Raw genomic sequence first — 25,048 nt, 5'->3', positions numbered from 1 at the left:
GAGAGAAAATATAATTTTATACTCCCTCTATCCTATTAGAAATGAAACGTTTTCCTTTTTGGTCTGTCCCATTAAAAATGAAACGTTTCCAAAAATGGAAACGAGACTCTCAAAAGAGGAAATGTGACATCTTTTGTGGGACAAACTAAAAAAGAAAGTGTGACATCTACTATGGGACGGAGGAAGTAGTACGTTATACAGGTATATTTAGTTCTTAGCATTTCATATATCAGAGACTACAGCCTTTATGAGTAAATTGGGACCTATTGTTTGTCTTTCAAGACATAAAAATTTAGAATGACCCAAATAACTCTTTAGCGCCAAATATTTTATCTTTGCAATGGCCATGATTCTTTCATGTACAAATATATTTTGGGATTTTGGGACTTTTTTGTTTGAATTGAGATATTAGAGTTTTGGGATTTTTAATTTTCAATTTTTTAATCCTCTCCTTGCCCTACTTTTTGTACATTGGAGATTTTCTAACTAGTACCAAGGCACACTTGTTAAACTTCTTCCACACAAATGAAAGGGAGTGAATGTGCTTTTTTTCTATGTATGAATTTCCAATTATCTAATTTCTTGGTTGTGCCACTGATACTAGGAAAATGTCCGATGCTAAAAAGGATATCAAGTTTTCATTGAAAGCAACGGTGAATAAAAAGAAAGGGAAGGTTCTATTTGCACTAGTAGACAGTGCCTTTGCAGATGTGTTGCTAAGCTTCCTAACGTTGCCATTGGGAACTATTGTCAAAGCCTTGAAGAAGCACCATGAGGATATACCGCAAGAATTCGGAAGCTTGACCAGTTTGCACACTGGTTTAGCAAATCTTGATAGTGTCCATTTCTGGGGGGGAGAAGGTGCTAAGTCGATTCTGCTGCATCCGAGAAGTTCATTTGATGATGAACGTCAAAAGCTAAAACTCGATATTAGTGATTCCCCACCGTTGGAATATTTCGATTGTCCCAAGAAATGCGACTCTCTTGCTAGATTTGAAAGCAAAAGTATGTATTATGACAATCCTAAATGCTGCAGATATTGCTCCAGTAGTCCAATGATAAGAGAAGTGGCTAGAAATGAAACTCAAACTGTTCCTTGTGACGAAGTTTTCATGGAGAAGACATCATCTTTTCTTCTAACCGATGATCTGCATATAGTGCCTGATACTGGGCTCATGAAAGTTGCAACCGCTCTTGGTGATATAGACATGGATGAGGCCGAGACGATGATTGTTACCTTTGGATTACATGAGGTAAGTTTTAGTTCTATTTTTGTTATTTCTCTCTTATACTTGTGGTCACTTTCTCTAGTTTTACCGTGCAAATTAGGTCATGAAGTTGCTCTTGTTTTCCTTGGTTTCCGTGAACCCATTGTCCGCTCTCATATTTGATGCACGGCTAGATTATGAAAAGCGAACTGAATTCACTGCAACGGCAACCAACTCTATCTTCAGATGGATGAAGTTGAAATTGATGGTGCAAAAGTCCACAAACAAGCTAATGTATGCTGAAGCTGAGGAAGATTTTGTAGACTTTCTGTTTAGTTTCCTCATAATCCCACTAGGTGGAGTCGAGTCCCTTTTGTCGCGTAACTCTCATGTTAAGGCTATCGACAACTTGTATGTGAGTGCAGCAGATCATATCCATGACAAGTATATCCGGTATCCTGAGGTCAAACATTGGCTAATTAAGCCCAAGATACCTCATGGTTATATTTCCAATAGCCACATTTTCCCACTCGATGAAGATTCGTTTTCTCGGTTATACTCACATAGCGAATGGAGTCGTTCATCTAAGTTTCCGAAAGAGCAAGGGAGATATCTTATAGGACCAAAAATCTATAAGGTGACTGATGATTTAACTGTGACGCCTTTCTGTATTGTCTCTACCCTTTCCAATCTTAATGAGAAAAAAATCCCATTGTCTGATGTCAAAGAAGTGGAGCTGCAAATTGGACTGAAAGAGGTAAGACACTATGCAATCTCTATAAGTGTATATATATATATATATATATATTTTGATGCTGAAACATAACTTGTCGTGACAGGGTTTAAGCATACTAAAAGCGTCTCTTACATCCAGATGTGCTCTCACCGCCGCCCTGCTCTCTCAAACAATGACCAAAATACCAAAAAGAGAAGAAGTGTGACAATGTTGGCTTATGCTATTAACTATAGTGGCTGCATTTCTTGTTTTTAGTAATGTTATTTGCCTTTACATTTATGTAGACATTTTGTGTTTCTGCAAATTGTTGTTCAGTATCCATTATGAATTTATGATCATGATTATAATCCATTAATATTACTTGTTTTACATAGGGAAATTCATGCATAGGATAGGATTAAACCTGCGCATATATATCTAGAGATGTAGAATTGAATTTGACCAAAAACTAAAGGCTATCAATATCAATAATGGTTCCACTTCTTGCTAGAATGCAGAAGGCCATCTTGGAAATTAAAGAGTCTAAAAACTCTACCTTTTCTAAACAAATATTCAAACAAATTAGGTTTTGAACTTGCTCGTGTTTTTGTTTATTTCCATGAACCCGCTGTCCGTTATCATACTTGATGCAAGCCCCGACTTTATAGAGGGAACTGAATTCACAGCTAATGCATTCAACTCTAACTCCAACATGGTGAATTTGAATATAATGGTGCAAAAGTCGACAAACAAGCTACTGTATGCTGAAGCTGAGGAAGATTTTGTAGACTTTCTATTCAGTTTCCTCATAATCCCACTAGGTGGAGTCGAGAACCTTTTGCTCCGTTTGTCGCATAACTCTCGTGTTAAGGCTATCGACAACTTGTACATGAGTGCAACTAATTTCATCCATGATAAGTATTTCAAGCATTGTATGGTAAAAAGTTGGCTAATGAATCCCAACATACCTCATGGTTATATTTTAAGAAACCACATTTTCCCTTCATTAGTGTTGACATTTTGTCTTTCTGTAAATTATTGTTCAGTATCATTTCATCATGATTATATCCATTATTTGCTTGATCTAGAAATCATGTACTTATCCTGATCGATTGAATGAAGATTCTATCTTTTTTCACTGTTTTTCACCCTTGATTCTTGGACCTTATGCAACAATGGACTAGTGACTATTTGGAATTAGAATCACAAGACACAACTCCTTTGTGGCATCCTATGCTTATGTTAGGCTGATTGGTTGTAATTGTCATTGTGGCATCATAATTCTCTATTTATATTTTCATTGTATCATACGGGTAACTACTACTTTATTACCTAGAGCATCCACAATAGCGGACAACCTCTGTTCGTCGCGCTCGTCCGCCATCCGTTTGCCGGCTCCAATAGTGGAAGTTCGCGACGGACGAGCCGCTAGTCGGCCGCACGTCCGCCCGGACGTCTGCTACTATGGATGCTCTAAGTAATGGAGTAGTAGTTACCAGTATGATACAATAAAAAATATAAATAGATTTAATAAAATATAAATAGAGAAGAATTATGATTCAAATAAAATATGGAGTAATAGATAGAGATAGATAATAAAAGATTTGAGAAAGATAGGGATCAAAAGTCTTTTTTAAACTTTGAATCTAAGATTAAATCTTTTCTTAAACCTGAAATTTTGTTTTCAGAATACAACAGTATATTGTTCGGAAAATCAATAATTAAATAAATCTAATTTATGCAAAATAAATTTAGTGAATAGGATATTTAAAACTACTAAGTATTTAACAAGAAGTATTTGTTATTTACTTATATTAATTCTATTATATCTTGTGAAACCTACTTAGGCTAATTTTGTCTTTTACTTAAAAGAACTGAATTGTTTTGACCTTTATCCACCATTTAAGCCACCATCCCTCCGCCGCGCACAGCAACTTTTTTTTTTTTTTTTTTTTTTTCTCTGGGAAATGCTTTATTTGATTCTACTATAACTTGTGGAAACAACTTCATTTATATATTTTTGAAATCCTGCAATTTTAAATTTGGAATCAGGTAATTTTCTTGACTTTAATTTTTACTGTTTAGTTAATTACTAGTACTGTGTTTGTTGGAGTTCGAATTTTATGAACTTGGGCTGTGCTTCTGTCTAATTCTTGGTTTAGTTATTGCCTTAATCAAGTTAATTCAAGTGATGCAGAAACACTTAACAAGACTGAAAATGAATTCTCTCTTAAATCAAGTATTTAAAGGATACTTAATAACATAGGAAAAATAAGGATATTAGTTGTTCGATGATTTGCCTCAATGAGACTTACATGATTTACAACAAGTACAACTAACCAGTACTAGAAAACAGAACCAGTAGAAAATTGTTACTCCCTTCGTCCCACTTTAGGAGTCCCGGTTTACTACTTTTGGGTGTCCCACTTTAGGAGTTCCGGTTAGAATATTCCATAGTTGGTAATAGGCCCCACATTCCACTCACCTTTTTCCACTCACATTGTATTATAAAACTAATATATAAAAGTAGGACTCACATTCCACTATCTTTTTTCACCAACTTCCCTATATATTTCTTAAAACCCGTGCCGAACTCAACCGGGACTCCTAAAGTAGGACGGAGGGAGTAGTTTTAAAAGATATGTGAGTGGAAATGAGTTAGTGGAATGTGAGGGCCTCTTACCATTTATAGTAATAATGAACCGAGACTCCAATTCGCGGAAAGACTAAAATGGCAGAAACGGGACTCTTATTCGCGGATAGAGGGAGTATTCATGAAGCTCTTGTTATTTCCTTTACAAAATAAAATGGATGTTAAATAATCCTTCTTATTATAGATGTCTTGATCTATAATTTCGATATTTTTAGGATGTTCCTTTTGAACAAAGATGCTAAGTTCTCGTTGAAAGCTATGGTGAACAAAGAGAGCAAGAAGGTTCTATTCGCAAGTGTAGACAGCACCTTCGCAGATGTGTTGTTGAGCTTCCTGACTCTGCCATTGGGGGCTATCGTGCGGATCTTGAAGAACCACTACGAAGGCGAGCAGCCCGGATTTGGCAGCTTGGCCACTCTGTACAACAGCGTTGCCAATCTCGATAGCGTCCATTTCTGGACTGAAGACGCCAAGTCGTATCTGCTTCATCCGCGAAGCTCATGTGATGCTATTCGTAAAAAGCTAAAGCTCGATGTTAGTGATTCCCCGCCATCGGAATACTTCATTTGTGACGAGAACTGCACGAGTACTTGGTTCCCCGGTGAAAGCATTTACAATGATACTATCAGTGCATGCAAATTCAACAAATATCATTCGATGAAAAGGAAACTAACTGATACTAAAACGGAGCCTTGTGATGATGGAGTTTTCACCACTAATACAGCATCTTTCGTGGTCACTGATGATTTTCGTATAGTTCCTACCTCGTCAGGGCTGTTGCAGATTGTAAAATTTCCCGGCATTGAAGATGTGGACAAGGCCGAGCAAGTGGATGTGACTTTTGGCTATGCTGAGGTTCGTCTCGATTCCTATACCGCATAAATTTATTCTAAGAGTTTTGGTGGTCACTTGTTGTAGTTTTTAATTCTACTATGAAACATGTTTAGGTTATGGCTTTGCTCAAAGCTATCTTGGTTTCTGAAACACCATTGTCGGATGTCATATTCAGTAAAACAGGACAGATGAAATCTACAAAATTGAATCTTCAACACATGACTTCATCATATATTGAAACTCCATCATCATTCAACTCCAGTAACATGGTTCTGAGAGTGGTTGTACAAAAATCTACTAATAAGGTTTTGTATGCTCAAGCCGAGGAAGATTTCGTGGAGCTTCTCTTTGGCTTCCTCGTCCTCCCGCTAGGAGCAGCCGTGCGTGTTCTGGACAGATCTCTTAATACGTGTTTCGACTATTTGCACATGAGTGTGGCTGATCATATAGACAGCAAATATTTCAAGATCGGTGCCAAAAAGATGCTCATCAGCCCCAAAATACCTCACGGATATGTTTCAGAAAACTTCGTTCTTCCTATCAACGAAGAGGCCTTAACCATCGAATACATGATGGACTTTTACTCTTCGAAGAAGTTCCCAAATGGCCGGGGGAAATACCTCAAAGCACCCCGGACATTCATGGTGAAGGATGATTTAACTGTTGCACCTCTTTGCATTGCTTCCACGCTCTCCTTTCTCAGCGGGATGAAAGTCCCTATATCGGACGTCAAAGAAGTTCAATTCCAAATTGGATCGAAAGAGGTAATAATGCAATGTGATTTGAATCCCTGTTTGTTATACATAGTTTCATTTGTGGTGTTGTTTTTTGTGGTGCAGGCTTTAGACATATTGAGAGCATCCCTTACATCTGATTCAGCCTTATCCAATGGTCTGAATTTGAGTTATCTCAAATCTCAAAAATAGAAGGACCAAGACCAAGTGGAATCCCACTTTGGCTTATGATTTTACTAGTCATATTAGTAAGGTTTAATTTCATGCTTATTTTTAGTAGGGTTTGTTTATATTCCAAGTAGGATTAAAGAGAGGTATCCAAGGGGATCAAATAGTATTGTCGGGCAAGTTATCGTCGTGAGGCTATGACTCGTTCCATTCTTCGTTATGGTTCATCCCGTTCTTCTTTATCTATTTCAGTTTCTACATCTTGTTCCGTTCTGTTCTGTTCTATCGTTTATGATGCCAATGATGCATTATGTTTCGTAAACCGATATTTTATCGAACGTTTTTGGTACATGTGCCTTTCGCTCCATACCATGCTTGTATACAAGGGGTGCTTAACATTCAGTGAACCCTAAGCCATTGATTTTAGTTGCTAGTGTATTCTTTGGATAATGTGTTAGGAGTATTATAATTTTAGTTACCATAATTCACAATGACTTATTATAATTAATATTTCATCCGTTCCAACCAAATTGAGTTGTATTAATGTTTGAAATGTCTCAACTAAATTAAATTATTTTTTTAACAAAAAAACAAAACATCTAATCACTCTTATTTTTTTCACTTTTATAATTTACTCTCTTTTCTTTCCTATTTCATGTTATTTTATTTTTATATAATCCATTTAACACAATTTCTTAATTAGTGATTTACTGTGCTTGAAAGGAGTAACTCAACGTAGTTAGGACTGAGGGAATAATACATTTCATCTTTTAAATCCTAGCAATATTTTGTGTGTTTTTTTATTAAATGTAAATTATAATCATTAGTATTACTTTAAAAAAGAGTACTTGCAAATTGCGCCCAAGCCCAAGTCAAAAACCCATTTAACATTTTTAATTAAACCCAATGAAATTGTACTATTGATTAACTATTGCGTAGGAAAAACCAATAAGTGGGCCTCTATTTTCATCGATTTTTCATATGGGAATCTATTAGTTGAAATTGGATTATAACTTCAAAAAAGATAAAATCGTAGTACTATAACGCACACAATTTGAGTTCGATTTGTAAGAATACAATAAAGCCCAGGACCAAGCCCATTAAACATTCAAATTCAGCCCATTTAACATTTAAATTCAGCCCAATGAACTTGTTTTTATTATTGCTTAATTTTGTAATTATTTATTAGAATTCATTAAAATCAAGGTTTATAATTAATTGATGACATGGATATTTTAGTCAATCTTATAAATTTATTTAGGATTAATTATTTAAATTGGCGGTAACAACAAAATCCCATCCCACTAATTACTTGGGACGACGACCCTTAAAATAAAGTGAAAATAACTTTTAATCATAAGAATAATTTTAATAAAGTAATTTTTATGTACAAGAATAGTAATTATTTCTCGAAGGCTAAGATAGCTGATCACACATATCTTTAATTTAATTAATTGTGGATGATCGTCATAAGTGCTCCTATCGGCCACCCTTTCGATCTATAATACATGACGATGATTTACAAGTTAGTTTATAAGATACTTTTATCATAATGACTGATAAATTCGAGACTACTATTGATCCTTTTCAATATAAACACGTGACATTTGCCAATAAATTGAACTTCAATAAATATCTTTAATTTCTAAAAGAACGAACTCGAAAATAACAGTTGGTTTGCTCGTGGGGTGGGGAAGGGAACGAAGGAAAAAAAATTAATAGGTAAAAAGTGCAAGAAAAGATCACTTGCACGTGAATTTGACAAAAGGCAAAAGGTTTCTAAATCATCGCTCTCTTAAAAGCCACGCTATTTACTCAATTATCACCTAAATTGTGACAAGCGATTTCTATGATAAAGTTTAATTTTAATATTTTCTTTTGTCAGCTATTAAACGTTTTACTTTGTTTTCACATTTGCGTACATTTGAGTAGCTTATTTTACAGTTATTTTATTCTATATTTCATATATAAAGTGAAATATATATTTTAAGAACTATTTTTTATTTATATTCAATATATTATTTAGAACACGTAATAACTGTGTTGTCAGATGATGGGGTTGTGCTGATGGTTAAAATCTGACCGACAACTGTGATTTTCGAGGTCGATTCGTTTGAAGATCACATAGCAAAAAATTTATGTGGCTCGGTCTGTCAAGATATACCACTTAATAACAAAACACGACGAAACTCGGGAATTTATGAAACAGAAGATGGCATTCGACTTGTGACTATCCTATTAAAAACACATAAGATAGAGTAAGAAATATTTTATGTCACGTTGAAGTGATAGTAGATATGGTATAAGATTGAATCTTTTACATGTGTTCAACTAACCATATAGTGGTCCAATAATTACAACTAAATACCACCTATTGTTGCTTAGTGTTGGAAGAATATGGGGTTGCGGATTTAATTTGTAAAATTAGTTGCAACTTCTTTCTAACTCTTTCTCCTTGTTTTCTTGAATCCCTTTTGACTTCTTATTCGAAGTCTAATCATATTCTTCTTTATTTTGTCTTTTTTGAATTAGACCCATTCATTAACTTTTACTTACTCCTAAACTGACCCCTCTTTGGATTGAGAATGTGCACAAATCAATTAACTACATTTTCAATCTTCCTACAACTCTCAAGCACAAATTTTTAATATCTTCTAAAATTTTTGAAATTTATTTTAAAATACAACTTATAAAAGTCTAAAGTTCATGTATAAAAAAATGGAAATAACCAGAAAATACACAAAGTTCGTATATTTACAGGTAAATAACTCGCGACTATAATACAATATATTTTACTCTTAACTATCATAGTACTACTATTTATAACTATGATTTCTAGAAGCTTTAATCCCATATTAATCTTCATTGTGAAGTATGGTGTAACTAATTGAAAGCTTTGACATGTCACAAACTTATTTCTTAATTAAGAATTAAGAAGAGTTCGCTTTCAATAACGCTGGTTGGATTAATAGTGGTTTGAGGTGTGACATGTCCTTTGATATTTATGACAAGTGTTTCATCACTTTTAAATAACTTTGATAATAAGTACTAACCAATCATCATTTGCTATGATGCCATAAATTTTATTATTGGAATTACGGTTTTTCTTTTATCATATTAAAATTCAATAAAAATCTTGTTTTCAAAGTTATGAAACCACTACAAACTAACAACTTAGTGTGGGGTGGTTTATATCTTAAGATTCAAATGCATCATTATTCCTTGAGGGTCCCCTCTAGAAGGTGATCATTAAAAGTGCAAAATCAGAATCCAAGATTTAATCATACCCAAAAATATTAGTCCAATTTAAATGGTTGAAAATGAAGTTTGATCATAGATATGTGGTAGGTTTCTAGGCGCCAATATTTACTATACTCCTAGTTACTATAAATGTTTTGGTGACGTCACAAACTGAAAATAGATTTTTGTGACAATAACATGTTAGAATTTGGTCATCTCTCTTGAGAGAGAAATCTATTTATAATTAAACATCAATATTAGTTGGCAAGCCAGTGGTATTCTAAATTGAATTACAGTACTAACTACAATATATAACTAATGATTTAAAAAATATAACACGAATTAAAATACAACTATTAACAAAATGCAAGCTAAAACTTAGAATGAAAATGAAGTGTACTGAAAATTAAAAATGAAATAAAAAAACTATCAAGGTGAAGTTTGGCAATATAACAATTCCTTCTACCGTGTATCCTCGACTAATGCAACTTTGAATAAGAAGCATTCATATCTTAATACACATACGCATTTAATTTATTCAGAATTATTAAGAGTGGGATCCACTTTTTAGAGAATATGAATCGAAGCAATAAAAAAAATATTTCTAGCATCAGTATTTATATATATTTAAAAAAAACATGCTTATAATTGATATTCAGGTCTACTTTATTCAATTTCATCACTTAATTTAAATAGATAAGCATGAGATCTGAGGATCAAAATCCCCTTTTGTTGTGTAACTTAGTGGCTTCATTTTATATCATTTTCAGTTGACTTTCCATGTGGAAACAAGCTATTATTCCATTGAATTCACCTCACCTAAAACAAAATAGTGCTATTTAATCACATTATAATTAGTCATAAAACTATTTTCTCTCAAAATAAATTTAATTAATATATTAGTACCCTAATTCAAATCTATTATTCATTTATTAAACTATTCTTAAATTAAGAATGTGCTCTAATTATGATCGATTGTATTATGGGCAAATAATTTTTTCCCCTCAAAATAATTACTATATAAATAATTCAAAGGAGAGAGAAATGAAAGATTTGTTGGTTGGCTCAACCTAATTCAGCAATCACCCACCACCCACAACTCCCAAAAATTAAAAGTCATTATCCACTCCAATACAAAACAAGGCATCCAAATATATAACACTTTGGACTATCCAACCCCATCTCTCCACCTACCCTTAAATATGCTCACCATTTTTTCACTCCATAACTATTTATTACAATGTGTTACGTGCACCATGACGTGGAGCCATATTATTTCATTTATCGATCATAAATACATTTATCCTAATAACGAATTTCGAGAATGATAGACTTTGAGTGTCACCTTTTTTTTTTAAGATAAGAGTATAGAGTCATAGATAATAGTTATAATAGTATTACTATTTGAATACAAAACGGTATTTTTGTAAAAATTAAATAAGTATATTAATAATAATAATAATGTTTGTGATTCTTAATATGAAATGGGCTACTTTACACGTGGCCAACGGACATATGAAAAAAGCTTTTAGATGACAAGTCTAGTGTGAAAATGTTAGGATTTAATGTGCAAATCTTAAAAAAGTAGGCATTAAAATATAGTTTTGGCCAAACAAATATGATTGACTATTGCAATTGCACTTTTTGAAAATTTCAAATAATTACTTTGATAAAAGAAACCAACTCACGTAGATTATGTCTTCAACAAGCAAGTTCAAATTCAAATAATATTCTATCACTACTCAAACACCCAAAAAAGTTAGTAGCATATTTTTCTCTTTTATATGTCCCAAATATATAAATTTACTTCCAAAAATGTATATTTTAACTCATTTATTGATACATCTCTATCTGATTCATTAATCAAATCTTTAATATGATTAATCATCAAAATAAATATGGGCACGACTCATTCATTGATATATCTCCATTTAATTCATTAATCAATCCTTTAATATTAATCGATCATCAAATAAATTTGAGTTCTCTTTTAGTGATTTTATAATCCGCATGAAAATCCCATTTAATGTATAGACTTTAGATTCTTCACTAATAAAATTCGTGAAGACACATGGCAAAGAAAAAAAAATCAGTACAAATCCATCAAAAACATGATTATTTTTCTTCTTCTACCAACTATTCATGTTTCGAATAACAATTGGTCACAATTTTGTGTTGGAGTATCGTATGTGCAAACATGTTCTCGACTCTTCATCCTCTTTCATAATCCCGCCACGTGGCGCCATCCCCTTCCGCCAGATCACGACCTGTTTGCCTAACTCCATTGGATTCAATTTAGCTAAATAACCACAGCAAAATTGCCACGTTTTTAGTTCCCGTTAAAGCAACCCTCAACTCAACCAGTCCCCAACTAATTTGGACAAATTAAAATATCATTTCCAAATATGCCACCATGCCACCTTATTCTCATCATTGGTCTCACACACCCACATATATATAGTAGCATAGTACAACAAATGTCACAACCAAATTCAAACACACACAAAAAAAAACATCCATTTCTCTAACAAAATAAGGAAATGGATTGGACTAGAGGCCACATCATAGGCCACGGCGCCTCCGCCGCCGTCTCGATAGCCGTCTCCCGCCTCTCGGGAGACGTATTCGCCGTGAAATCGGCCGAGCTAAGCCGGTCCGAGCCCCTGCAGAGGGAGCAAAGGATTCTCTCTGGCCTCAGTTCACCTCACATAATTGGCTACAGGGGATTCGACATCAGCAGGGGCGTGTTCAATCTCCTGATTGAATACGCCCCGGACGGATCGCTCTCGGACGCGATCCGCCGCGGCGGGGGCCGCCTCCCTGAGGCGGCCGTCCGCCGCTACACTAAAGGCATTGTCCAAGGATTGGACTACTTGCACTCGAGGGGAATAGTGCATTGCGACATCAAAGGGAGCAACGTGTTGCTCGTCCGCGGTGCGGCCAAAATCGCGGATTTCGGCTGCGCCAAGGCGCGGACGGAGTCCGCGGTCGGCGGGACCCCGCTCTTCATGGCGCCGGAGACGGCGCGCGGGGAGGAGCAGGGGTTCCCGGCCGACGTGTGGGCGGTCGGGTGCACGGTCATCGAGATGGCCACTGGCCGTGCGCCGTGGCCGGACGCGCCGGAGACGCTCCGGCGGATCGCGTTTTCCGGCGAGGCGCCGGAGTTTCCGGCGTCTCTTTCGGAGATCGGGAAGGACTTTTTGAGCAAGTGTTTGAGGGTTGATCCGAGGGAGAGGTGGACGGCGGAGGAGCTGCTCCGGCATCCGTTTCTCGGCGATATTCGGGACGAGAAATTGGGCGGAGATTCTGATTCTCCGACGAGTATTCTTGATCGGGGGATTTGGAGCTCGGTTGAGGAATCTTCGCATGATTCGATTGAGATGAATTTTGAGGAATTTTATGAGTTGTGTAAGAATTCAAGAAGTGAAAAGTGGGATTGGACGGAGAGGTGGATGACGATTAGAGACGGTGAAAGTAGATTTAGATGTGAAGAACAGAGCTTTTTTTTACTTAGTTGAAAAGTTTGGGGAGATGTACATAGTTTTTAGTGTAGGATCAATTTGATTTTTGGATAAATTGGTACACACTTTTTTTTCAGTTCAATTCTTGTCTTATTCGATTTTTATATTAGCAAACATAGAAAAAGATTTGGTCGGTTAATGATTCAGGAACTAGAATTTTCTTGGGAAGTGGAATTAGCCCCCATTTCGAAAAAAGGGGAGATAGAGAAATGAGAAATCCCACTTTGATGGAGCTAGATTGTGAGTTTCTAGATGTTAGGCGTAATATATTTTTTTTATTAATAATTTCTACAAATTGTGAAGTAGGAAAAAAAAGAAAATTTTCGTGCTATTTTCTCGAAAGAGAAGTGGACTATGGGGATATTTTCTTGTAGTATTATAGACTTTTGAAATAATATTATAAACTCTATGTCCTAATAAAAATGCAACGTTTTCCTTTTTTGGTTGTCCCATTAAAAATGAAACGTTTCTTTAAATGGAAACAACTCTATCTCTACTTTTTCATCTCTCTTACTTTACTCTCTCTTCATTAACTCACAAAACAACACTACATAAAATTCCGTTCCGATTTTCAAATGTTGCATTTTAAATGGGACGGAGGGAGTACATTAGTATTATGAATTTATAATTAAGTGGACTTATGAGATATTTAATCAGCAGGTGAATTAGGTACCAACTTGAACACTTATTTCCTTGAAACTTTGCTCCTTTCTCCCAACTAACTTAACTGCCGTCGATATTATTGAACTTCTTTTTCACATGTTGAATTCTATCACTTTAGGTTTGGGAGATTGAAATGGACATATATTTCAATTTTCGTTATTCATTACAAAAAAGGGGTTGTTTGCTACCAAATACTCCCTCCGTCCACGATTAAGATTCTCATTTCTAAATGGCGCGGGTTTTAAGAAATGTTAAGAAAAGTGGGTGGAAGAAAGTTAGTGGAATAAGGGTCCCACTTGTATATATTAGTTTTAAATGATATGTGAGTGGAATGAGTTAGTTGAATGTGGGGTCTCTTTACCATTTATGGTAATTATGAATCAGGATTCTTATTCGCGGACGAACCAAAATGAAAAAACGAGACTCTTATTCGTGGACAGAGGAAGTATTTGCTAGCACAAGGCTGTGCTAGCAAATTACGAAATATTTGTGAGCACATTTGTGAGGATATTGAATTAGTTTTAGTATAAATTAGTTCTACTATCTAGTTGAGACTAGTTTAGAAGAGACTTGAATAATGAAATCAGCAACATATTTCTCATAACAATTCAACAGCATATTTGGCATTTCTCTTTTACTTTTAGTTAAAAGTTGTACTAGTTCGTTACCTTTTCTACTATACATGCTTCAATTAATTTTCAAGTCTCATTTTGACAACATTTCTTATTTCCAGTTCTCAATTTGATAGCATCCCTTTTCCTTCATAACATCTCTTTCTTCTTAAAAAAATGGGGAATACTAATAACTGGAAATTTATTCAACACAATCCATGTCCTAAAAATTAATACAGTTAATACCAACATATATACATGTTACTTAAAAAATTAGAAAGATAAGAGAAGCCTAAATGTTCTAATGGGCTTGGCCCAATAAATACTTAACAAATGGGTATAATGGCCCAACGAAAATCTAGTAATTTGGACTACATTCATAGTGGTAGCAAAAATTGTGTTGATTCATTATAGCATTAGTTGCTAAATTGTGCATCACATTTAACCTAATTTGCAATTTGAAAATAAATAAATAAATGGGTATAGACTGTTATTGGAATTTTTTTTCTATTGCAAAATTGGATCTCAATCTTTATTAATTTGATTCCTCCACCTATCTCTTTCAATGCGAATCAGGCAATATAAAATAAATTACTTTTAACCATGCACTGAATACAGATAAATGATCGCTCAAAATCATTCCTTATCACATCGAATTATTGAGAGAGGTCCACATCAAAATATGTTTTGAGCAAGATTACCAATAGAGCAAGTTGCAGTAAAATCCCATCAAATTAAGATATTTACAACTAGATTTATTAGAAATGAGTCTCACCCCTTAAAAAATCCCATCAAACTAAGATATTTACAACTATATTTATCATATTAGAAATGAGCGTCTCACTCCTTAAAAGAGCTTATAAGGGGGAGGGTTATCCCTCACGTATGAGCCAGAAAGGACATCGGTCTTCCATCACGTGGATAGGCAACAAGAGATAAGAGAACCATCATCGATGTGGGCCGGAAAGGACATCGGTCTTCCACTCATGAGGTAGATAAGAGATAAAGAAAAAACCATCGACTTGGGCCCGCTCTGATACCATATTAAAAATGGGCCACTCACCCCTTAAGAGGCCTTATAAGGGGAGGGTTATCCACATTAGATGTGATCTTCACAAAGTCGACGTGGAACAAAATTTTAGAGAATTTAACGTATCCTCAAGCAGCATAATAAACTAGTTCATTTACAAGGCCAATCACACCATAAGTAAAACTATAACAACAACTGCATTATCCAAACATACACCAATCTTACCTCTACCACCCCAACTTTCACCTTCACTTGTTTTATATCAGACAACGAGATCTTCATCTCGTTGATAACAGAAAAACCCGAGGTTAGCCCCAACGGTGCAACAGTCAAGTCATGACTTACCATATACGTTCTCGCTCCATTGAATAGGTAATCTTCGGTATCTAAAATTCTAAGAAGCATAATGTTATTAGAACAATCAATATTACTGCGACCGGTGTTACTGCCCAAAAACCTCTCAACTTTTCTTATAGATATGCTAAGCATGGCCACAAGAAAATCTACAAAATCACTATCTGCCTGAGCAAAAAGAAACTTGTTCGTAGATTTCTGAAGTATGACTTTCAAGATCATCTTCTCCGGGTTCATAAGAATGGCTTTCTTATGACTAAGCCAGAGCAACAAAACATGCCCCTCTAGTTTAACAGACATTTGTCTCTCGGGGAAAATAAGGCCAGAGAGTGGATTCGAGAAAAACAAGGATTTCTTCAGCAGATGTATAATCTGACCAAAACAAAAATGTATCAGCATTTGAAAGATGGTCTGATCAACGAGAGATCAAATGGACGATGAATCACCTTTTTCAATCCGAATGTCACATTTTTTATCTCAATGCCATCCATACATTGCACATCAAGGCCAAGAGTGTTGAGAGTTTGAATGATGGAGCCTTCCACAATAGGCAACACACGGAGATCATCGGAGATTATGATAGTAGCTTCACTTTTGGGCTGAAAAGAGCCGACTTTGAGTCTCAATCTAGACAGTCGTCTATCAAAATGTGTTGAATTGATCACGTGTTTCTTGTCATCCTCTTCTTTGAAATGGATGATATCCAGATCTTTTGCGGATTTGTAGAGTGTGTTCAAGCTTCCAATAACATGTGCCTCGTCTCCATAATGCTTATCGAGGACTTCCACAACCGTTCCCAATGGCATAACTAGGAAGCAGCAACACGTCTGCGAAATCACTACCAGCTTCTGCGAATAGTACCTTCGTCTTCGACTCGTTTATCACAAACTTGACATGGAACTGAACATCCTCGGCCTCTGACATTCTGTTTGCTGCAAAGTTGAGAAAATGTCAGATTCGTTATACCAGTCAAAAAGCCAACAAAATAATGAAGTAGTACTAGCTAGTATATTAACTTTTCTAATCAAACACACAACAAAAAAAAAGAACAGGATGAACAAGAGATGAATAGAATAGGTTAAGAATTACCTTGCTTCCAATATGTATGTACTCCTGTAAGAAACTTCATGAGTAGTTTGATGCAGATAGTTTGGATTTATAAGGGCATGGAATTTAACCAAGACTCTCTTGTCCCTCCAAATTCCACTCCCACTTTTATTTAAGGGTTTTTGGCTTTTTAAACCAAAATCTTTTCTCGAATTCCGGTTTTTCCCATGAACTATGAGATTTGTTTTAAAAACCACGAACTTTCATTTCGTCAGGATTTTCCCAACCCGACCCAAATAGCACATTTCCGACCTGAATAGCATAATTCAAAATGTTAAAGTTGTGTTTTGTTTATCCAAAAGTTGTCATTTGTTATGTAATAATTGTGATTGTATGTATTATTGTGCCAAATAGTATCCAAGTAATCAATTTAATGACAAATAGGATTAAAATTGACATGTAGACAACCCGGGTTTCGTCGTTGACCCGCCAGGGGAAAATCCTAACAAAATGAAAGTTCGTGGTTTTAAAAACAAATCTCATAGTTCATGGGAAAAACCGGAATTCGGGGAAAGGTTTTGGTTTAAAAAGCCAAAAACCCTTTATTTAATTGTATCAGAATCAGTTACTAGATTTCATCAGTCACAACAACTACCACCATGCATCAAAACCAACTCCAGCCAAATCAGCAGGAATTTTATGGGTCCTAATTAAATTCGGTGAACGTTAAAGATGAACGGAATTCGGTGGGACAAGAAACTCTTGATATATTTTTTCACCTCATAAAAACCCATAGTAACTCTGCATGTTATATTAACCAAATTTAATAACTGATTTAGTTTGAGTTTATAATTTGTCTCAAATAATGTTACATATGCGCATTTACGTCAATAGTGGTCAAGATTCAATAGTATAGAGTGAAGAAGAAAAATATTTTAGTCAAGGTTTTCATGAGGTCCATGTCCTTTTTGTTTGGAAAAGTATACTACTGACAGTTATTTTGCTTAGTTAATTTAGAAATAGAAGTCAAAATTTGAAATGCATTGCTTCCTTATCAGAAGGGATGAAATAGAAGTCAAAATTTGAAATGCATTGCTTCCTTATCAGAAGGGATGTGCTTAAAAAATAATTAATTTTAAAGTTATAATGTGCATTCAATCTCGAGCAACTACGTGGCACAAAACATGCAATATTATAAACACTAAAAATGCTATATAAATTTATAGAAGCAGTAGATGGATTTCAACAAATTGCATTTTAATTATAGACATATTATACGTATTTTTTATTGTTGAGTTTTGCATTTTATATATAGACTGTTTAATTTACATTTTATATATGGGTATTTATATATAATTTATTTTGCATTAGATAATTTATGTGAAATGCAAAACTTAACAATATAAAATGTAATTTGCCTATAACTAAAATGCAATCTGCAGAAACTCATCTACAACTTAAAAAATGTACTATATCGCATTTTTGTGTTTAAAATATTATTGCATGCATGTTTCGTGCCATATTGTAGCACGAGATTGAATATATGATATGACTCTAATTAATGATACGCATTAATGCTGCCATATACTCTCTCCGTTCTATAATAGTTGAGTCATTTTACCATTTTGGTTAGTTCCATAGTAGTGAAATCATTTCTTTTTTTAGTAAAAGTAACATATTTCTTTTCACTTATTTTTCTCTCTTTTACTTTTTTTCTATCCATTTTTTCATCTCTCCTATTTTATTATCTTTTTATTTAATACATTACACACTTTTTTTTAATCTTCGTGCTGAAAAAAATGCATCCACTACTATGGAATGGAGTATTAATATGCATAAGGCAATGGTAAGAATTACGGAGTAAGGAGTGTTGCAATAAAGTTTGGATCAAAAACTACGTTTTGGGCCTGGACTATTACAGCACTTTCTTAATGGCCATAATGGGCCATGTAATATTTATGAATTTAACACTTAGAAAAAGTTAAAACACTTCAATTACAACGTTCAAAAATCAAAGAAACACTTGAATTATATTGTTCATAAATTCTAACTATTTTTCAATAACATTCTTTTAAAATATTTCCTTCTTACATATTCTAATTAAATTTATTTATGAATAAACTAAAAATGCTAAAAAATTTACAACGATAATTATATGATTGAAATAAATGAAAATTTGCATGATTTATAAAACTACATACTAACTGACACGTAGGTATGCTTCGGGTTTGTTAAGTTTGTAAGATTATATATTGAGATTATATACTGTGTTTGATTCATGAGATTAAATCTTATAACTGAATCGTATATAATCATGTGATAAATAGTCATAACTATCCCTATCCAACTAAAATAATTTCACTAACTTAATCCTAGATGATATCACTAAAATAATCTCACTAACTTAATCCTAGATCATATCATGGTACAACCCAAGAAACCAAACATCACCTTATTATTGGTGAGTAACCCAAGTTAGTTACATTAAAATAAAGTAAATGATTGCTAATATCATGAACCAAGACCTAAACCCTAAATTTATGAATATTTTGATCGTGTTGGTCCAACAATTGATGATTCCAACTAAATCAAATTATATATGGCTCATCAAATAAAACTAATTGGACTAATCAGGCGGAAATGCAAAGATGGATTTAGAATAGTTTAAACAACGCATTTTTAAAACAAACATGGAGATTAAACCTCATCAGAAAACAAAATTATGGTTGAGCATTCAGTGCCCAAATTTGTGCTTGTTTTTAGATTAATATTCATGATTTTTATGACCATAAGATTAATCCATACGAGTACTAGGTAATATAGCAGGTTTCTTTAAAATTCAGAATCAAACGTTTTCAACTAGACTTATTAAATATAAGCATAAAAAAGTTGTGCTACAAGCCAACACCAAAAAGCCAACACCAAAAACCACATCAAGACAAGATGATCGATTGGTTTAATCAAACATCATCAACTCGAACTGCTACTCCATTTCTTGTTTCAAGCAGGGTTTGATGTCCATTTCTTGTTTACTCAAGAAGGGCTTGATTAGGCCATTTGTCAAAGCAGTGGTTGACGTAAGAGACGCTTTTAGTATGCTCAAACCCTGCACCAACAACAACGCCCATTCAAACGAATGCAAAGACGTATAGTCCAAACGTAACCAATCTTACCTCATCCAGTCCAACTTGCAGCTTTACTTCTTTTATATCAGACAAAGAGATCTTAAACTCCTTGACAGCAGAAATACCCGAGGTTATCCCCAACGGTGAAACAGACAAGTCATCTCGTACAATATACATTCCCAATGGACAGACGAAAGATCGTGTTCCATCATGTTTGCACTTGCTTAGCAAGCTTTTGCCCTTATATTGCAAACTAGCAATATTCTTGCCCAGATAGCAATTAACTCTGGCTAAAGAAATGGTGAGCATGAAGAAAAGAAAATCTATGAAATTGCCATTTGCCTGAGCAAAAAGAAACTTGTTTGTAGATTTTTGAAGCAGGACTTTCAACATCATATTCTTTGAGGTCATAAAAGCGTCCTTCGGATGTAACAAAACAGCCCTCTTAGTTTCTACAATCACCTGTTTCCCCGGGAAAATGAAGGCAGTGAGAGGATTTGACGAAATCAACGATTCCTTCAGAAGAGCTATGATCTAACCAAAACAAAAAGAGAGAATCAATACTTGAAAGATGGCAATTTCAAAGAATGATCAAATGTACGATGATTGATGAATCACCTCATTCAGTCCAAATGTCACAATTCTTGTCTCCATGGCATCCATATCTTCAATAGCAATGCCAAGAGAGCTGAGAGTCTCAATGATGGAGCATCCCACAATAGGCAACACACGAAGATCGTCAGTGATTATGAAAGAAGATGCACCATCAGTGAAAACGGCTCGATATGATCTCCCAGAACTAAAACTGCTGGTCTGAGCACCATAAGTAAGTCCCAGACCAGACAATTCATCATCAAAATATGGTGAACTGATCAGGTGTTTCTTAAGACTCTCTCCATGGAAATGGTCGATAGAAAGATTTGCTGCAGCTTTGTAGAGAGTGTTCAAGCTTCCGATAACAGGCGCCTTGTATGGGTAGTGCTTCTTAAGGACTTCTATAATCTTTGTCAATGGCAGAACTAGGAAGGTTAACAACACGTCTGTAAAATGAGCACTGGCTTCTGCAAATAGTACCTTCTTCTTCTCTTTATTTATCACAACTTTGATATTGAACTTCAGTTCCTGAGGCTTAGACATTCTATTTCTGTAACAGTGAGATATTCTACAATTAAGATCTTTTTATTAGGCCAAATAATCTTTGAAGTGAATACATATATAGATTACGTTTTTGAAGCCTTATTCCAGAACACAACAAATGAAATCACACTCAATGAAATCATACATACTCATGAACTTCACATTTTTCAATTAGTGGATGAAAAAGCAAGAAAATACAAAAGGAAAGGAAGATGGAATTTTTAATATGTTCCACTTGATCTCAGTTTGAAAAGCCACAAATCCAGGAGAAGCAAAACCTAATTGTTGAAGATGGAAGCACAACTAATTAACTAATTGATGAACAGTAAAACAGCAAAAAAGAATGAAGAAGATAATAATTGGCCGAGACTTACCTTATCTCCAATATGTATATATATCTTGTAAGAGAAAAATAGAAACTTGCTGAGTGGTTTTATGCAGATAGTCACTAATTATAAGGGCATGAAAATTCAGCCAAGAGTCTCTTGTCCAATCAAATTCCACTCCATTTTCAATTACTTTTAAAATCAATTACTAGATTCAACATTCTATAGTAATTGCCTAATTAAAATTTACTATGAATAGAGAAGGTGGCATTAAAAGGGTGGGAATTGCAAGCATGCAATTGATTTAATCTCCATTTACGTGTGACCGATAAATTTTTAACATTCACTGTTGCATTAATCACTATTAGCGTTACTAATTAACAAAATTTAAAGAATGATAGTATTGAAAACCTAAAAGTGCATTAGACCTGAATTTGAAATTTCTAAGTTTAGTTTTTTTTTGGTTTTTCTTTTTTTTATCGACGAATCTCTCATTTATTCGACATGCTATTCAAATGCCGAAGATTATTCAAAAGAGCTGGTAAATTGAAAGTTTATATAAGATGCACTTTATCATAAGTTTGTTTTTCGGTTTGAGATTCAATTTATTTGAAATATATTTTAAAATTTTGTAACTCTGCTTTTTCATAAAATTACTTTACAATTACAAAAGGATGCTACATAATTTAATGAAGTTACACACATGAGATCAGTGGCAGGAAACCGATATTTGAGGTCCAAATTATTGTTAACAATAACTGTACTATATTTTTAGTGTCAACGACGCCAGATGCAGTCTACACATGAACAAAATGAATTGCTACATTCCATAATGTTAGCAAAAAAAAGGGGTTATTATTTGCATGTCTCCAATCCTCTCTCTTTCAGTCCGAATCAAGCAATATAAAACAAATCTATACTAGAGTACTAGTACTTTTATCCATGTACACATAAATGAGCTCAAAATCGTTCCTTACCACATCGAATTCCTGACAGAGATCCACATCATAAAAAGACATTTTGAGCAAGATTCATCCATGTAGCAAGTTACACAAAAATAATTTGTTTTGAGCAAGATTCACCCAAGTTGCATCAAAATCCCATCTGAATCAGAAATTTATAGCTAGATTTAACCTCTAATCCCAATTACAACTGCTGCTCCACTCCACCAATACTGATTCCGATTCCATCTGCTCCTCCGATTCTGATTCGTACGGCTGCCTCTCCGATTCTGATTCGTACTGCCTCAATCCTTGTTTCTCCAAGAAGGACTCGATGAGGCCATCTGTCAAAGCAGTAGTCGATGTAAGAGCTTCCTTTAGTATGCACAAAGCCTGCCACAACGAGAATGTGTATTGGATACCATATAACTGAAAGGAAATAAACAAGATGTCTATTTGTTAAGTACAACATGAAAAGTAAGTAGCTAGTAGAATTGTATCAAAGGCTGCATTATCCAAACATAACCATCTTACCTCCTCCAAACCAACTTGCACCTCTACTTCTTTTATATCAGACATAGAGATCTTCAGCTCATTGATAACAGAAAGACTCACCGTTACCCCCAACGGTGCAACAGTCAAGTCTTTGCTTACCATATACATTCTCGCTCCATTAACATACGATTGGCATCCAATCTCGCCAATATTTAGAATACAGAACTCATTTTCACTACTTGAACATTTCAGAATACTGTCATCAAAAGAATCAGCTACAATCCTATGCAAATTCTCTATAGCATTGAGATCATAGTGACTGCCTAAACACCACTTAACTCTTCCTAAAGAAATAGTGAGAATGGAAAAAAGAAAATTAACAAAAACACCATCTGCTTGAGCAAACAAAAACTTATTTGTTGATTTTTGAAGTATGACTTTCAAGATCATACTCTTTGGGTAACGAAGATTGGCCTTTTTTTTAAACTCGCGTAACAAAAAAACGCCCGTCTATCGGTGCAATCTTCCGTCTCCCGGGGAAGATGAGGGCAGTGAGCGGATTCAAGGAAATCAATGATTCCTTCAGTAGAGATATAATCTAATTGAAACAAAAAAGGAAGTACAATATGAGTATAGATTTGAAAGGTGGCTATAGCAAAAACTAGATCAAATATATGATGATGTGTCACCTCATTCAGTCCAAATGTCACATTTCTTGTCTCTACGCCATCCATATCTTCCACAGCAATGCCAATCTTTCTGAGGGTTTGAATGATGGAGCCTTCCACAATAGGAAACACACGAAAATCATCAGAGATTATGAAAGTAGCTTCACTTTTGGGCTGAGTAGAGAGTCTCAATCTAGACAATTGTCTATCAAAATTTGTTGAATTGATCCTGTCATCCTCTTCTTGGAAATGGATGATATCAAGATTTTTTGCAGATTTGTAGAGAGTGTTCAAGCATCCAATAGAAGGGGCCTTGTCTCCATAGTGCTTCTCGAGGACTTCCACAACCGTTCCCAATGGCATAGCTAGGAAGCTTAGCAACAAGTCTGCGAAATCACTACCACCTTCTGCGAATAGTACCTTCGTCTTCGACTCATTTATCACAAACTTGATATGGAACTGAACTTCCTCGGCCTCAGACATTCTGTTTGTTGGAAAAGCGAAGAAATTTCAGATTAGTTATATCAGTTCGAAAAGCTAAAATTGCAAGAGAAGAAGCAATGCCTAATTGTTGAAGTTGGAGTACAGTTTTCTAACAACTTTTATTCAAAAACCTTTAAATAAACAGGATGATAAAGTTAAAGAATTACCTTGCTTACAATTTATGTGTAGAATCTTGTAAAAAACTTGATGAGTGGAGTGATGCAAATAGTCCGGACTTATAAATGTATCAAAATTAACCAAGAGTTGTCCCACCAAATTCCACTCCCTCTTTCATTTACTTTTATCAGAATCAATAACTAGGTCACAAGGCTAGCTTTTGGTTCCCAAGATATTCTTGTTGATTTTGGTACAGAATCCAATGTTCGAGTTTTGCATACACTACCATCATTAATTAGTTACTTGGTTTTAGGTTAAATTTTGTAATTACATTTAGAATGTTCACACTGACAGATCATGGTTGCTTTACAAGGGTGAGAATCACAAGCATGCAATTGCTTTAATTTCCATTTACTCGGGAGTGATAAAAATTAAACATTCATTGTTTGGATTAATCACCGTCACCGTTATAGCTGTTAAACAAGGTTAAGTATTTATAACTACTATATTTGTCTTTACGAGAAATCATTCTTCAAGGGAAAAGTATTTGAAATTATGTTTCGGAATGCATTTTGTACTACTTTTTTATTTAAGAAAATAATTACATTTTCTTTATATTTTTCCCGTTTAGAATGTATCACATTTTAGAAGGAAATATTTCTTTTTTTGACAAGGTAAATAGAACATTTGTATTTTTGTACACTTATTCTCCTTAGAACGCATGTGTCACATTTTAGAAGGAAATATTTCTTTTTTTGACCAGGTAAATAGAACATTCGTATTTTTGTACACTTATTCTCCTTAGAGACGCTTTTAGTGACTAGGGATGTTGAAAATTTTAAGTAGTTGAAATATAAACGGAATTAGGTGGGACAAGACATATAGTTAAACAAAATCAAATGTTATGAGCTACCATAACAAGCACAAACAAGTTGTTAATAAGGACAACACTTACTTCAAAATATTCAAAAATGATAA

At 34.5% G+C, this 25,048-nt stretch overlaps 4 protein-coding genes and 2 pseudogenes across 5 annotated transcripts; 3 read left to right on the top strand and 3 right to left on the bottom strand.

Annotated features, from left to right (window-relative positions):
* The first annotated feature begins 608 nt into the window (after positions 1-608).
* On the top strand, positions 609-2,183 carry LOC148926966 (uncharacterized). Its single transcript, XM_089057958.1, has 3 exons — positions 609-1,253; positions 1,330-1,965; positions 2,048-2,183. The coding sequence occupies exons 1-3, from the start codon at positions 609-611 to the stop codon at positions 2,147-2,149; spliced, it is 1,383 nt and encodes a 460-aa protein (XP_088914084.1). The 3' UTR covers positions 2,150-2,183.
* A 2,609-nt stretch (positions 2,184-4,792) lies between these two features.
* On the top strand, positions 4,793-6,663 carry LOC125186559 (uncharacterized; annotated as a pseudogene). Its single transcript, XR_016130168.1, has 3 exons — positions 4,793-5,431; positions 5,524-6,174; positions 6,250-6,663. The product of XR_016130168.1 is annotated as an uncharacterized LOC125186559 (transcript).
* Positions 6,664-12,024: 5,361 nt separating this feature from the next.
* Positions 12,025-13,305, top strand: LOC125190935 (mitogen-activated protein kinase kinase kinase 17-like). Its single transcript, XM_048088357.2, has one exon. It carries the CDS (start codon positions 12,093-12,095, stop codon positions 13,068-13,070), a length of 978 nt encoding a protein of 325 aa, XP_047944314.1. The 5' UTR covers positions 12,025-12,092; the 3' UTR covers positions 13,071-13,305.
* A 2,255-nt stretch (positions 13,306-15,560) lies between these two features.
* On the bottom strand, positions 15,561-16,537 carry LOC148926965 (uncharacterized). The gene is made up of 2 exons (XM_089059315.1): positions 16,178-16,537; positions 15,561-16,103 (listed from the first exon to the last, which is right to left on the bottom strand). Exons 1-2 carry the CDS (start codon positions 16,535-16,537, stop codon positions 15,561-15,563), a joined length of 903 nt encoding a protein of 300 aa, XP_088915441.1.
* Positions 16,538-19,761: 3,224 nt separating this feature from the next.
* On the bottom strand, positions 19,762-21,040 carry LOC148926964 (uncharacterized). Its single transcript, XM_089059314.1, has 3 exons — positions 20,522-21,040; positions 19,952-20,437; positions 19,762-19,884 (listed from the first exon to the last, which is right to left on the bottom strand). Exons 1-3 carry the CDS (start codon positions 21,038-21,040, stop codon positions 19,762-19,764), a joined length of 1,128 nt encoding a protein of 375 aa, XP_088915440.1.
* A 1,462-nt stretch (positions 21,041-22,502) lies between these two features.
* LOC148926963 (uncharacterized) lies at positions 22,503-23,953 on the bottom strand (annotated as a pseudogene).
* Positions 23,954-25,048: the final 1,095 nt, after the last annotated feature.

Source organism: Salvia hispanica, chromosome 5 (assembly GCF_029641045.1).
Source record: "Salvia hispanica isolate PSC_SH4W2 chromosome 5, Shi_PSC_v1, whole genome shotgun sequence".
In the NCBI taxonomy this organism is placed as follows: Eukaryota; Viridiplantae; Streptophyta; class Magnoliopsida; order Lamiales; family Lamiaceae; genus Salvia; species Salvia hispanica.
Note: the sequence above shows the minus strand (reverse complement) of the source record. Positions and strands in the feature narration are given on the sequence as shown.

What these genes read in the sequence shown, in the direction of transcription:
- LOC148926966 (XM_089057958.1), top strand. Translation starts at nt 609, where the DNA reads ATGTCCGATGCTAAAAAGGATATCAAGTTTTCATTGAAAGCAACGGTG. An exon ending in TTACCTTTGGATTACATGAG is followed by an intron (nt 1,254 to 1,329) that starts GTAAGTTTTAGT and finishes CGTGCAAATTAG; the next exon opens with GTCATGAAGTTGCTCTTGTT. An exon ending in TGCAAATTGGACTGAAAGAG is followed by an intron (nt 1,966 to 2,047) that starts GTAAGACACTAT and finishes TTGTCGTGACAG; the next exon opens with GGTTTAAGCATACTAAAAGC.
- LOC125190935 (XM_048088357.2), top strand. Translation starts at nt 12,093, where the DNA reads ATGGATTGGACTAGAGGCCACATCATAGGCCACGGCGCCTCCGCCGCC.
- LOC148926965 (XM_089059315.1), bottom strand. Translation starts at nt 16,537, where the DNA reads ATGCCATTGGGAACGGTTGTGGAAGTCCTCGATAAGCATTATGGAGAC. An exon ending in TGACATTCGGATTGAAAAAG is followed by an intron (nt 16,104 to 16,177) that starts GTGATTCATCGT and finishes TGTTTTGGTCAG; the next exon opens with ATTATACATCTGCTGAAGAA.
- LOC148926964 (XM_089059314.1), bottom strand. Translation starts at nt 21,040, where the DNA reads ATGTCTAAGCCTCAGGAACTGAAGTTCAATATCAAAGTTGTGATAAAT. An exon ending in TGACATTTGGACTGAATGAG is followed by an intron (nt 20,438 to 20,521) that starts GTGATTCATCAA and finishes TGTTTTGGTTAG; the next exon opens with ATCATAGCTCTTCTGAAGGA. An exon ending in TGCAAGTTGGACTGGATGAG is followed by an intron (nt 19,885 to 19,951) that starts GTAAGATTGGTT and finishes TTGTTGGTGCAG; the next exon opens with GGTTTGAGCATACTAAAAGC.